This window comes from Nannobrachium achirus, assembly GCF_963921795.1.
Source record: "Nannobrachium achirus genome assembly, chromosome: 21".
NCBI lineage: Eukaryota > Metazoa > Chordata > Actinopteri > Myctophiformes > Myctophidae > Nannobrachium > Nannobrachium achirus.
This window is the reverse complement of record NC_137828.1, coordinates 46914415-46929148: the sequence shown is the minus strand read 5'-3', so window position 1 is coordinate 46929148 and position 14734 is coordinate 46914415. Positions and strand designations below refer to the sequence as shown.

General features: G+C 43.2%; 1 protein-coding gene across 1 annotated transcript in view; it reads right to left on the bottom strand.

Annotated features, from left to right (window-relative positions):
- The window catches only part of kcnh2b (potassium voltage-gated channel, subfamily H (eag-related), member 2b), a gene marked incomplete at both ends in the record, with an annotated part of 439516 nt that overhangs the window by 28402 nt on the left and 396380 nt on the right, over positions 1–14734 (bottom strand). Inside the window, 5 exons of the mRNA XM_080751803.1 lie at positions 3957–4156; positions 6759–6899; positions 11062–11156; positions 11699–11853; positions 14642–14734. The exon at positions 14642–14734 is cut by the window's right edge and continues 46 nt beyond it. Of these exons, the coding sequence (XP_080607929.1) occupies positions 3957–4156; positions 6759–6899; positions 11062–11156; positions 11699–11853; positions 14642–14734 (684 nt within the window). The remainder of the gene's footprint in view (positions 1–3956; positions 4157–6758; positions 6900–11061; positions 11157–11698; positions 11854–14641) is intronic.

Below are 14734 nucleotides of genomic sequence, written 5' to 3'. Positions count from 1 at the left end.
AATGCCACTTAATTATTTTTAAATCAGCCTCATGGTGGCGCTATAACAGGCCGATTTGTGGTTTTACCTATAACTCCACCGATCAGTTTCAAACTTTGTAAGCGCACTCCCTAGAGGCTAAGGATAAACCTTTGCCCTGCATTTTTCACATCAGCCTTTTATAGCGCCACCTTTGGGCCGACTTATGTAAAACACATTTTTGGATATTACTCATTGAGATTTTATCCAAAAATCATGCAAATCGGTACACAGTATCTCTATAGTCATGTGATCAAGTCCGATCCGTCTGATATTTCATATTCCATCCTGATTGGCTAATATTAGCTTCCAAAGTTTGCAGGATTACTCTGTTTTTGAACAAAATGCCTCAAATCATCAACGCAGCTTGCGATTACCGTGAAATTTGCCACACATATTCCCACTAGGTCAAGGAACAACATTGGCCTGTTATAGCGTCACCCGCAGGTAGACTTTAGCAAAACAAATTTTTCGAACATAATGCTTCAAATCATGCATGCAGCGTCCGATTGCCATGAAAGATCTAAGTTGAAGAACATATGCCACCCTTTTTACATTGGCCTATTATACAGTAGCACCACCAGGATGCACGGCCTGGTGGAGACCTGTGCTCGGAAGAGCACTGCTTCTAGTTTACCATGTAATGTGAATGCTCATCACTTTGTGCATGCAATTTGCAGCTGAAGAAATGTTTGCGTGTGTGTGTGTGTGTGTGTGTGTGTGTGTGTGTGTGTGTGTGTGTGTGTGTGTGTGTGTGTGTGTGTGTGTGTGTGTGTGTGTGCGTGCGTGCGTGTGTGCATGTGTGTGAGTGTGTGTGTGTGGTGTGGGGTGCAGCATGCACATGCTAACATACCGTATACATACAGCAGCATTCAATGATTGTGCATTCAAACAGCAGATGTGTGCATCTCGTACTCTCAGTCGTATCTTCAACTGCCATCCCCCATATTAAAGGTCCCTACACACTTGGTGCGTTTGTTTTGTGCGATTAAATCAAAAGGTTTCTGTCATGTGTGCACAGATTCTGCACATAATGCAAATACACTATATAGCAGTGATAAATCCACAGAGCACTGCCATGTAGTTGTGGTGTTGCGGTGCTAAGCTGAGCCGCTTGACACCGCAGTTATGACTGCCGCTCTGTGGATTAGTCTACACCACCAATAAAGTCATCAACCTGTATGAACGAGGCATCAACTAGTATTTTTCCGGCTATTTGCGATACTTATCTACGTCCTCAAGGATCCACAGGAGTGGAAAGAGCAGCACACCAAAATGAAGATGCAAGACAGGCTCAGATGCAGTGTTCTATTTTAATCTGAACGCTAACAGGTTTCGGCACGAAACATTCTTCAGAGCAGGTTAAAAGTTACTTTATGGATAGTTTTCATACGAAATACCCTTATTGTGTGAATATCTGTAGTCTTATTATTTCTGTATAAAGCGGTCTAAAGCAGTCAATTAGCGGTCAATTAGCGGTCAATTAGCCACTTTTCCTTCTATTTTTGGCATGTCATTATTATGGGCAAACATAAATAAAAAATAATCACAGAATGCAGAAAAAAAACACTTAAAAAAAACCTAATCTACAAGCTTACAATAGGTGGCATTACAAGCTTGCAGAAGTTGCAGATCAACTATTTTCCACAAATGTATGCAATACTACAATTGGTATAGGCTTATTATATTTTGAATATAAAGTGAAATCTGGTATGTGGCATTTAACCCATCCTAAGCAGTGGGCAGCTAAGGGGCCTCAGGGAACAGCTAGGGGTTAGCTGGTTAAATCATATATCTTGCACTACAAATCATTGGATTAGAGCACACACGGCCCCATATCCAGTCAGTTCCCTATATGTGCACTATGGCAGGCCTTGACAAGAACCACTTAGTTATGAGGCAAGAGAGCAGAGGGAGACGCAGGGTGTAGTTTCCGATAAATCTTTGGGGTGGCAAAGTAAATGTCGTAAAGACTATTATAGGCTATTTCATTTATGGTCGCAGTCAGACAAGAGAATAAGTGACACTCACGTTGATGGATCCAACTATTCATGGGCGCGCAGAGAAAATTAGAGAGGCAGGGGATGAATGTCCAAAAGGGGGGGGGGGGCTGTGGGGGCACCCTTATCATTATTATTATTATATTGTATTATTATAAAACTGGCATCTGTTGTAGGTATTATAGATTTATAAAATTAATATTCATTATTACTAGCCTATATTAAAAAAAAAATATGTGCCCCCTCACAATTTTCAAAAGCCCCCTTTGTCATTTCATCCTGCATCCGGCCCTGCGTTGAATAGTGACTTTGATATTCGAATATTAATAATACAGTGCCATTTGGTCACCAGTGGTATTGCAGCTCAGTGTGTGTGACGCAACAGCGCCACTTGGTTACCAGTGGTATTGCAGCCCATGATACGGAGGGACATAGGGACCACCACTCAAAAACTAGGTTATTACCCCCGGAACAAGTTAGTTAGATTAATATTCAAGTACGATCCCGAGTAAATGAGAGTGACCCAAATCAAGATTTGCATGGTGCATAGGATTTTTACAAAAATCACAATGGGTGAAAGCTGCGAATGGCGTGCACACACGTGGTGCATGATCTGTGCATGGGCGTGTATTTTTATTATTATTGTTATTATGGGTGAATTTGGCAGTTACTGTAAGCCTGAAAGCAGCCATTTTTAAAGGGCAGAGTAAGTCGTAGTAGGTATTTATATTGCCCCCCCCCCCCCCCCATTACCACATAATTTGCACATACTGTATAATGAGCCACTGGCTTTCTTCCGTTTTATCCTTTTGATAATGGTATGACAATTTCACACAATGTTTATTAAAAATACAGATGTATTTAAGCCAATTTTTGTTGTTTGTTGTTATTGTAGCCAAGTTCCGTAAACAGTTTATAAAATCATTGACACACTAATTGAAACATCAAGTCAATTGGTGGGTGAAAATGTCAGCGAAAGAAGAAAATAAATACATACATAAATAAACCCATATGGTGCTTGCAAGCTGTGTTTTCTTGTTCTGTGTGATATAACGCAATGTTGGAGTATGAATCATGCGCGGGTACGAGGGTGCGTGGATGTCAAGTATGTATGATCTACCACGAATGTGAGTGTGTGTGTGTGTGCGCGCTGTACAGTCATGCATGTTGAACAGCACCCATTGTGTTTGTGTGCTGACAGATATGACTCACATTTAAATCAATGTCACGGCACGAGTGTGTGACTGTGTGTGTGTGTGTGTGTGTGTGTGTGTGTGTGTGTGTGTGTGTGTGTGTGTGTGTGTGCGTGCGTGCGTGCGTGCGTGCGTGCGTGCGTGCGTGCGTGCGTGCGTGCGTCTGCATCCCAGCAATCATATTGATTCATATGCTGAAATCATCCTACCATTGTGTTGCCTCTGTAGTACAGTTATGTGTATGCAAAACCATGCATACACTGCCTGACTGTACATAATTACATACCGGTACCTATAATACAATATATAAACCATGCACTGTATAAGTGTGTGCATGTTTGCGTGCGTGTGTGCGTGCGTGCATGCATTTGTTCGTTTGTGTGTGCGACCGTACGGCTGTACGTGTGTGTATACGTGCGCGCGTCAGTGTGTACATACGTACATGCGTGTGCATGTGGGTACAGTGGGTTTTCTATTTGGACAATGACGCAAGTTGTTAAGACTTCTTTCCAATGTTTGTGACTGTGTACAGAATAGACGTACATTGCCTCTAATACGCCAATCGTGTATGTGTGTGCCTGCATGTGTGTCTGTCTGTCTGTCTGTCTATCTGTCTGTGTGTATGTAATCCATAATACTCCCACCAGTGATTGATTTGCACCACAATAGCCTTTAAACCTGTGCATTTATGTGAACATGTGTAGCAGGTGCTCTGTTTGTTTGTGCGTTCACATCTAACACTCACAGCGTTCATGTCGATGCCGTTGGTGTAGGACCAGGCATGTTGGAAGTACTCCTCCAGCCTCTGCCTGAGCGGGTTTGGGATCTGGTGGAAGCGGATGAACTCCCGCACGCGGAGCATCTGGGTGTGGTAGCGCGCCGTTCCCGAGTACAACCTCTGAATGATGGCCGAAACATTCCCAAAGATACTGGCATACATCAGGGCTGGGGGGAAGTGGGGGAGTGGGGTAGGAAAACATAGAAAGGGAACAGAATAATTAACTGAACATGCTACTACAGCACATTCGAACATGTACAGTGACATAAGCTGACACATGGCCTGGGTTATAGGTAATTTGTAGATTTGAATATCTTCAAAGTACTTTATTTTCCTTTCGGAAACTTCGTTACATATATAATATAAAGTGCAGGTCTCCAGCCATGCCGGGTTGCCTATTCAGGGCCCACAAACTTTGGAAGACAACTGAAATGTTATATGAAAATCACATGACTTCAATCAGAGATAATGTTTACCAATTTGTGTGAGTTTTGGACAGTTGTAGGAGTTGTAGCAACGTGTAATTTGAAGAAAATGTAAAATGGCAGAAAATCGAGTCTTGCACAAATGGCTGGGTCTAATATGGGGAGTCACATCATGATCCAAGGAATCCAGGGAGAAAAGGATTCTGAATGTATAACCTACGGTTGAAGAGTTATCGACCAAAACATGAAGCAGCCCGATGTAGCCCCGCTATGAGGCTGATTAAAAAGATTTGGGGCACCCGGGGCGGTGTTCAGGGTGTCAGCAGCTACTCCAGATCATGTTGCTTAAAACAATATGCATGTCGGTCTTACAGGTCCAATAATGACGCTGTGTCTACTGCCCTGCACTTGGCACTAACACACCTGGAAAAGAACGACACTGCACACTCATTGACGTCAGCTCCACATTTAACACTATCATTACCCAATAGCTGAAGCTGAGAACACTGGGTGTCAACATGCCTCTCTGCACCCGGATACTGGACTTTCTCCCCTTCACGGCAGTCATTTAGGAGGCAAAACCTCGAACACCAACACAGTTAGGAGTCAGACTACCGGCTCTCCCCAGGGTTGCGTGCCCAGTCCACTCCTGTTCATCTTGCTGACTCATGACTGTTGTGCCAGGTCCAGTTCCAATCACATCGTAGCATTTCGCAGACGACACGACAGTGGTGGGTCTGGTCACGAAAGGTAATGATACACAGTAGTACAGAGAAGAGGTGGAGCAACTGGCCATGTGGTGCAACAACAACAACTTATCCTTAAATATGTATAAACGTATATAAACGTGGACATGGTTATTAGAGGCGCCAGTGTGCACACCTCACTCACCATCAACGGTGGAAAGAGTTCACAGCACTAAGTTCCAGGTGCCGATGATCTCAAGTGGTCTTTTAACACCTCAGCTCTCACCAAGAAAGCCCAGAAACGCCTACACTTGATCCAGAGACAAAAAAAAGTAAATTCCCCTTCTTCCATCATGACAACATTCTACAGAGGAACCATCCTTGCCCTGGTGAACTACATCACTGTCTGATATGGGAACTGTACAGCCAGTCAGCCGCTGACCGCAAATCCCTCTAGTCTAGAGGATAGAGAGAGCAGCAGGAAGTCGGTCGAATCAGTGGTCGTCCTGAAATCCTGCAATAAATGTGCAAAATCTCTGGATATGTGCATACCGTAGTGTTACAGTAGTAGTTCAAATATCTCTAGAACAGTCCGACAAATTGACTTAAAACGTATAGATTTATAGATATACCTGTATATACAGGGCGGCTTGTAGTAAATCTACAGTGTCCCTGTTATGCCTATGCATAGAGGTCCCTGATCATAGTACTACTGACATCATAGACTGACCTCCGCTCCATGTACAGTGCTATGTCAACGGGTACTGCATTAACACTCTGACACAACCAGCGGGGCATCGTTCCCAATGGCCATCGCCCTAATATCACAAAAATAAATCACACCCGTGTGAAGTAAGCAGTGCTGATGATGATGATGATGATTATGACGTCACATGTGGTGGGGTCAATTATGTGGGGGGTCAAATACTAGTAAGACACCGCAGGGCAACAAGCGACCTCGCCCTAAAGGGCGGGGTCGCACCATGTCATGGCCATCTTGCCAGTGATGTATATAACGGACCAGTTACCCATATATGGAGACCCCTGGTACCCATATATGGAGATCCATGTACTGTATATGGAGATATTATGCTGTGAGAGCCCAAACATGCTTACCCAGTTATTCGTTATGTGAAAGTCCTATGACGTCTATGACATCTGACATCATACATACAATCCCTTTTATACCCATACATGGAGATCCCTGTCTGTAGAACCAGCCACACAGATATGTATCTCCATGTATGGGCATAAAAGGGATTCTGTTAGTGTGGGTCCCCTGACATCACAGCGAAGTCAGAGTGTGATATCAGAGCGGCAAACCCATTCTGTTGGAGTGGTTCCCCTGACATCACAGTGACGTGAGAGCATGATATCAGAGCGGCAAACCCATAGACCGTAAAAAGGTGTACACGTCCAGACGGATGGAGTCAGCATGTGCCGTTTCTATTACTATCAGTATTTGGTACAATGGAAATACACCTGGATATGTGACGACATCAGTTTTTGATACCATGGAAAAACACATGGTCGTACACATGGTCGTACAACTGGGAACCTGATGGTTCCCATCTGTCCGCTCTACTGGCCACTCTACCCCTGAGCCACTGTCGTCCCAGGTAATGTACAGTAACTTTTCCAAACAATGACAGACTTACATCCTATGAGCATGACGCAGATGGAGAAGATCTTCTCAGAGTTGGTGTTTGGGGACACATTCCCGAAGCCCACGCTGGTCAGACTGCTGAAGGTGAAATACAAGGCAGTCACGTACTTGTCCTTGATGGAGGGTCCAGAACCTGCCATAGAAGAATCACATGAATGACACCTTAAGTTGACCACTTAAACCCTATATACTTCACAAAGGACTGTGTCTGGAAAGGCATGTCCATTTTAAGGAAGTGTAATATTGTAGTGTTGTCCCATGTTTCAACACCAGTCCCATCACATGTCCTTGTTCCTCTCCCAAGTCCCAGAATACTCGCCTACGTTGCGTCTGTTTTCCCTCCTTTTTCTCTATATCTCTTTCCATGCTCAATGCTAGCCTGGTTCCAGACCCTGAATCGCTAGCCACACCCCTTTAAGAATATGTTTTTAACATTCAGGTCTGGTGACGCTCTCATTGAAGAGGTTTTCCTCGGTTGAAATTCCGACCAAGCAAATCAGCGTTGCTTCAACTCGATTACGTCGGGGCTTGTGAGCAGCGTGGGTGGGGTTATCCCAGAACTCATTTGAGATTCCAAGTAACCCAGCGCCGCCACCGGACCATACCGCACATTCCCAAACATAAACATCGAGTCACCCACCGCGGTAACATGCGATCATATCGATCTCGCAATGAAACATCAGTAGCAGACATGTTTTAATGTGTTTTATTACCAGTTCGTAGCACTCCTATTCTGCCTGTTTCTTTGGTTAGCAAGTATTAAGCAACAGGCTAGCCAGCCACATAAAAACACCAATAACAACAACGTCATCTGCTTTGCTACTGTTGTGATTGGTCAGGCGGTGAACCAATCGCAGAAGACTGCCTCTTTGGAAAAGCCCATCCCAGAAACTGCTGTAGATGGAAGTACTTTCAGACTGAATAATGGAGTGAAACGAAATGTCAAGTGTGTGTCAGGCTACAACAAAGGGCCATTGTTTGTAAATACATGTTTTGGAGCAGCTATGACTAACTAAAGGGGAAAACAATCTGAAGAAAGATTTAATTAAAAGTTATTTGTCGTTGTAATTGCTGTCTGGTTTATATTAATTGCTATGTAAACAAGTGACTTTCTGAAACTGAAGGCAAGACAAAAAGGCAGAATTAGGGCTTTGTTTTTTCCTGACATGAATTGAAGAGCAACCGTCAACAACCGTCAACCGTCAACAACAGTCAGATACGTATAACCAAAGATGAGCGGTGAGGAGAGAGAGCGGGAGAGAAAGAGAAACTAATGCTGATAGAACACAAGATCAAAAAGATACCTCTCGTCATGAACTTTAAAAATGTCATGAATCAATAGCTTCGACATTCTTTATCCGTACTGAACAGTCCTTAAGTCGCCTTAATTATAGGAAATCTGTCATATAATGATTTTCCTCAAAATGCTAGTTTCCACCATCTCATCACTATCCCATTATTATTATTGCTACATTGAATTTTCACAATTTGACATACAAAAGATTATAGCAAGATTATGTCAATGTTAGGCCCTGACTATACCTAAAAAATCCCCGGGGGTTTCTGACTTCGTTTTGAAACCTCTACGCCTCCACACGGGCCCGTGTAGAAAAATATGTGTGTCCACACGGTATTAGCAAAACGTTATAAATCCCTGTCTGCGCGTCACCGAAGCATGTGGCCGTGTCCCCCTGCTCTCATGCAATCGTTGCAGCAGCTATATAGTCTGCATGTGCATCGTCCAAGTTTCACAATCTTCACACTTTAACATGCACAATTGCTATTTAAACATTAATTTAATATAAATTCGGGAGAGGAATCGTCGGGAGTGTGGTGCGCTCTCTCTCCCAGCATTAAACGAATGTAACTCTATCAATCAGAGAGAGAGAGAGAGAGAGAGAGAGAGAGAGAGAGAGAGAGAGAGAGAGAGATCGAATGTTCTTTACTTGCATAATGGGGACTCTTTTTTAAATTTGTAATAGTCCCTGGAAAATGTTTAGCCTCTCAATAAGTTGCCTCAAGTTGGAAATGAGAACATAATCATATTAATGCTTCAGTGCACTTGTTAAAGCACCGATAAAGAGCATCTATTACTAAATTAGAGTGACAGACACACATGTTAGAGACAGGAGAGAGATGGAAGATAATGTAGGCTACACAGCCTAGAGAGCCTACCACTTCACCACAAAAAGCAACTACAAACAGACTTTTTTTTTCTGCTTGTGCTGATCGTGGAAATAATTTAAAAGGCAGCACATGCCGTGAATAATCAACATATTCTCACCTTCAAAGCGTCAGACAACTGGTGAAAATGGGCTGGAATAATGCCTGCATGCGTGCGTATGTCTCAATTATGCTTTAAATCATTTGATATTGACATTTGATATCCAAAATTTGACAAAGAGAAGAGGCAAGCCCGTCGCGTCAGATATGCTCTGTTAACAAGACGAGGGCTGCATCTCGTTATTGATAATGAGCACCTTATCGATCCGGCTTATTGTTGAGCCGGTGGAAAGCTATGTGAGACAACAAATTCAGAACATAACTGGTATCTTTTGCGACTGAGTTCGTGGCTGTGACCAGTGACCACCATCTATGAAGATGACATTTGACAAGAGTAACAAATATCATTAAAACAATCATTCATTAGGGCTCCATCCCTAAACAAGACAGCTGAGCTCTGTTAACATGGCGTGAATGCACTCATAAATATGGATATTCTATCATGGGATTCTCTCATAGCAAGGAGGAGGAGGCGAGGAGCACAAGGTGATGTAAGCATGCAAGCAAAGAACTTCTCCGTTTACGGTGTCCACAAGGCAAAAGAAATACGCCCGGGTAACAAAAACGCACTGCAGCCGGAGTTTTGGAAACTATTCGTCTAGTCCTCCGTTTGCATGCGTCTGCATGTGGACACCCATGGGTGTTTGTGGCTTTACCTCCCCGGTGAAAAATAATCTGTTGTCGTCTGGACGGGGCCTTAGTCACAGGCCCCATCTTTTTCATTAATTCTTATTGTTTTTGTACAGTGTGAGCAGATGAGGTGATCACACATTGAGTAGATCACCGGTAAGTCAGATGATAATAAAACCTTTAATCTTCTGAAGTTGTCAGCTATTTTCACATAAAGTAACGGACCCATTTAAATTCCAGTTATTACTTTTTTTCTGTGGTGACTCATCATTACATTGGCCAAGCTGGGCATGTTCTGAAGTACTTTGTTTTATTCGTGTATATAGTAGTTTAGTCTGTTTTTTTTTTCGTGTTTTTGTGTTTTTTTCTGATCGGTTGGCGGAAAAATGGGGGTAGGGCCTTCTGTGCCTTGCGTGGAACAAAGCATAGGAAACAGCGGCCTACCTCGATCTGTCTAGCCTGTCTTAAGCGTGTGGCCCTGGGGTAACGCGACTGGCTCGTTGTCGTTGCCTTGGTGTTTTTATGGAGAAACTAGTCTGTTGTGCCGTAGGCATGGAGACGTTTACGTGGACCTTGTTTTGGATGCATGCAAATATGGTGGCGGGAGTCAGATCCGGAGTAAATGCTGCATCCGCGCGACGCTTGACGCATGAGAGGAGGCCCAGACGCGCTGTCGCTGTGAAAGCCTGTAACTTGGGCCGGAGGAGCCCTCACTGTGGAGGCTTGTGACAAGGACCGGAGGCGCGGTCACTGTGGAGGTCCACAGTGTGCGTAAAGGCGGCGGAGTATCGTGGGCCGGAGGCGCCCTGGCCGTGGAAACTGGTTACGTGGACCGGAGACGCTGACGCTGTGGAGGTCCGTGGTGTACGTGGGCCAAGACATTACTTGGTAACGTGTTACTCCCAACTAGAGTTGATTTTGGCAGAATAATTTGTATTTTGTTTTAGTCATAGCCTTTTGAATATAATGTCATTTAGTTTTAGTCATATTTTAGTCATCTGCAATGTTTTAGTTTTAGTCTAAATATCATAAGATTTTAGTCGACTAAATCTACAGTTGTTCTGTCGACGAAAAAGTATTTTGGCCGGCCTTGATGGTGTCATAATGGCTGATTTTACACTTGATTGCACTCTGAACATAGTCGATCTACAAGCTGCGCAACCAAATGATTTGTCTTTTAGTTCTACTCTTCTCCAATAGTACATTTTAGTATAGTTTTTATTTGTTGACAAAATTGTCAACATATTTAGTCTTAGTTTTAGTCATCATAGCTTAGTTTTTATTTAGTTTCTATTTAGTTTTCGTCAGTGAAATTTTTTTTCGTCATAGTTTACTCGATGAAATGAACACTACTCCCAACAGCAACAATGTTTTCTCAGTACCTGGGATGGAGTCATTGTAATGCTTTCCCAGAGACTCTCCCAGAGAGTGGAGCCAACCGATTGAACCGTTCCTCTCTACGCTGCCGATGGCATACCTGCAAAGAGTACAGACATCATCATCAGAACATATCATTATTGATTTCAGCAACAATGGTGGTACCATAGGAGAGAAAATAACAATTCTTCTACATTCTCTAATTATGTAGACCTCTTAAAAATTAAGTATTGCAGATGTTTAATAATAATTGAACTCTTGAGAGTGTAAAATGAAACCAAGTGGACCCGTAAGGGCCCATTTTGGTATAATTTTATACTCTCAAGAGTTGAAGATCTATTAGGGTCCATTTGGTTACCAATTTTCCATCATTTAGCTGGGGACCAACTGGAACCTCAGGGACCGCTGGTGGTCCCCGGACCACTGGTTGAGAACCACTGCCTTAGTGGATTATAGAGCCTGGCGGAGAGAACTCATTTCATGTTTGTTTTATTTTGATGAATTTTCTTTCCAACTGTCTTTCTAACTGTCCAGTCAGGGATGAAATAGACCCTGACACACAAGGTGATCCAATTAGGCACCTGCCAGCACAGATCAACGAGTAGGAGCTGGACTGGAAACCACCGTTGTGTAATATCCTACCAGATGCAGGCCAGCCAATGAGCGATGAGGGCGAAGGTGCACATGAGGAGGAAGAGGACGGCGGCGCCGTACTCTGAGTAACGGTCCAACTTCCTGGCCACACGGACCAATCGCAGCAGGCGGGCCGTCTTTAGCAGACCAATCAGAGTCGTGGTCTGGGTAAAGATGATTGATTAGAATTGGGGGGAGAGAGAAAGAAAGAAAAACAAAGGAAGATTGAAAGATCATGACAAGTAGAGAGAGAGAGAGAGAGAGACAGACACATAAAGAGGGACAGAGATACCGTAAATCCTCAAATAATATCCTGTACTCAATTAAATTCCTAGCCCGTTAATTTCCGGGTTTGTAAATGAAAAATTCATTTAAAGCCAGGGTTCAAATATTAGCCTCTAGAGGGCGATGTTCACTATGATAGCGGTCCTGACTCCTGACCTTAGGGTGACCATATTCTGAAAATCCAAAAAGAGGACACTCTACCCGGCATATATATATATATATATATATATATATATTCCCAAAAATAATTTATATTACTAGTTTACAGCTCAATTATGTTATTATTAGTTATGTATTCATTTTTGAGGGGGTTCCAATTGGACCCTATACAAATCTATTAATAGGCTAGACTCAGAGATCCACTGATAAAGTATGCCTTAAGTTTTGACTCCTGTATGAACGTTCAGCTTTGTAACTAAATAAAAGAGAGGTAGCCCATTATTCAAACCGCCGTATCTTCTGCTTTACAAGGTTGTACAAAAGATTCTGTCAATTTAGTTAGCAGAAGAGCTCTCACCTCGCACAGACTGTCTTGTAGGCTACTTTGCAGTGTTGATATGGGCTTGAAGCAGAAGAAGAACTTTTATTTGTAAATGCCTAAATAGACACAGAAGAGTACCAGCTTTGCTGACAGAACGCTCTGCTTGGCTGGTCACTGGCACTTTTTGTGCATTTCATCAGTGAAACAGCATTAATTGCGTTTGCAGTTCGTTCGTTTGGCTCCGCGCAGCGCGAGCTGCTGCAGAGCTCTGCTCTCTGCTCTGCCTCTGATCTGAAAGCGAGACAGGCTAAGGGAGGGAGGGATCGCAGCGCAGGCAGAGAGTAGTATGAATAATACACGTTCCGGGGTTAGGGGTGGAAACCCGCCTCTCACAGTGTGTTTCCAAACGAACCATTGAACGTGCATTGTAAATGCCCGTGCTTTAACTGTGATATGCGCGAAACCCCGGACATTTGAAGGAATTTATAAAACCCCCCCGGACAGGCCGGACATCCCCCTAAAAGAGGACATGTCCGGGCAAAAGAGGAAGTATGGTCACCCTACCTGACCTGCAAGTGACCTCAAAGTACTTCTGTGTGCACTGTATGACAGCAACAACACAGAATAGACGCTTAGCTGCTAGGAGATGTAGCCACAATGTTCAGGTAGATTACCCCGCGGACCCCTGTGGACCGCCGCGGCCCCCCGGATTTAATGCGTGACAAACACAACCCGGTGAGTGATTGAAGCAATAGGACGATACATTTTCGTGTCCCCCTCCTGCCATCTCCCTTCTGTCTGTCTGTCGTTATGCTTTGCAATTGCACAGTTGTGACTTGTAGTCAATAGAATGTGTTCTGAGGGCAGCATTAAGTCACATCTGCTTAATTTGCACTGTTCATTTGTTTTCATGTAAGCCCAAGCTGCAATAATGTTATTGTGGGAAATACCAATAGGCCTACATCTTTTTATTATTTGCAGCTGGAAAATGACCAGTGTCCACCTGTAACTGCACTGTTAATTTCATACAGTAGGCTACTTGGTTTCAATAAATGCACCCAGTACATTTTACTGGATTCAAACTGACACAAAATGTTGATTTATTCATTCTGATATTTTTGAAAAAATAGGAATATAGGCCTTCCTTCTTATTCAAGCCTCCTTTAAAAAAAACCTGGTGCCCGCTACTCTTGAGACAAATAAAAGCCCGGGTTTCTATAAGAGGATTTATGGAAGATAGAAAAAGAACAGGAAAAAAGATCAAGACAATGGGGGCCCCCTGCTGTTTGTTTGCAGGAAGGTTCTAGCCCTGTCCTGCAGTGATTACTCGTTCTCGTCCTGCCCATGCAACCAATAAATAACAGTAATACAGAATGGTTATCCAGTGTTGGCCTGAACACCAGGATCAATGTAGTTCAATTACATCCTGGCCAAGCTTTCACTATAGGACTCTTTTTTTTTTTTTTTTTACATAAAATAGATTTCTTTTAACAAATAAGAACTCCAGGCGCACACCACATGAGCCCTAATGCAGTAAGGCATTGACAGCACTGACAGCAGTAAAAGCCTGACAGCATGTTGGAGATTTGAATACCGATCCCGACGACCTTTGCTGCGTGTCACTCCACATCTCTCTCCCCCTGTTTCCTGTCAATCTCCACTGGAACTATCAATAAAGCCAGAAAAAGCCCACAAAAATATATAGTATAAAAAAGTATAACACAGGGAGACTTGAGAGGAAATAACACCGGGATGTTTGCTAGAATAAAACAACATTACATGTTACATGAAACTTTACATGCATTCAATTCACAAATAATTGAATATTGTCACGATGAAGAAATAAATATGTTCCATAAATATGTTCCATATGCACATGAATTCATCTTCACTCTTACTCAATTCACTTTCTCATCAATGAGAAACCTTTCTTCCTTCAAACAACTGTTAAGCTCTCTCTGCCCTGCCCTTTTTTTACTCTTGAAGATCAGATGAATCTCTCTTCCACTATCTGAACTGTCCTGTTTGTTCATACAGCGGTGCTGCCTGCTATAACAATGTCTTACCTCCTCTCCATCTATGCCTACAGGTCTTACCTCCTCTCCATCTATGCCTACAGGTCTTACCTCCTCTCCATCTATGCCTACAGGTCTTACCTCCTCTCCATCTATGCCTACAGGTCTTACCTCCTCTCCGCTGCGGTAGATGAGCAGGTCGAAGGGGATGGCAGCCACCATGTCGATGAGGAACCAGCCTTTGAAGTAGTGCACAGCGATACG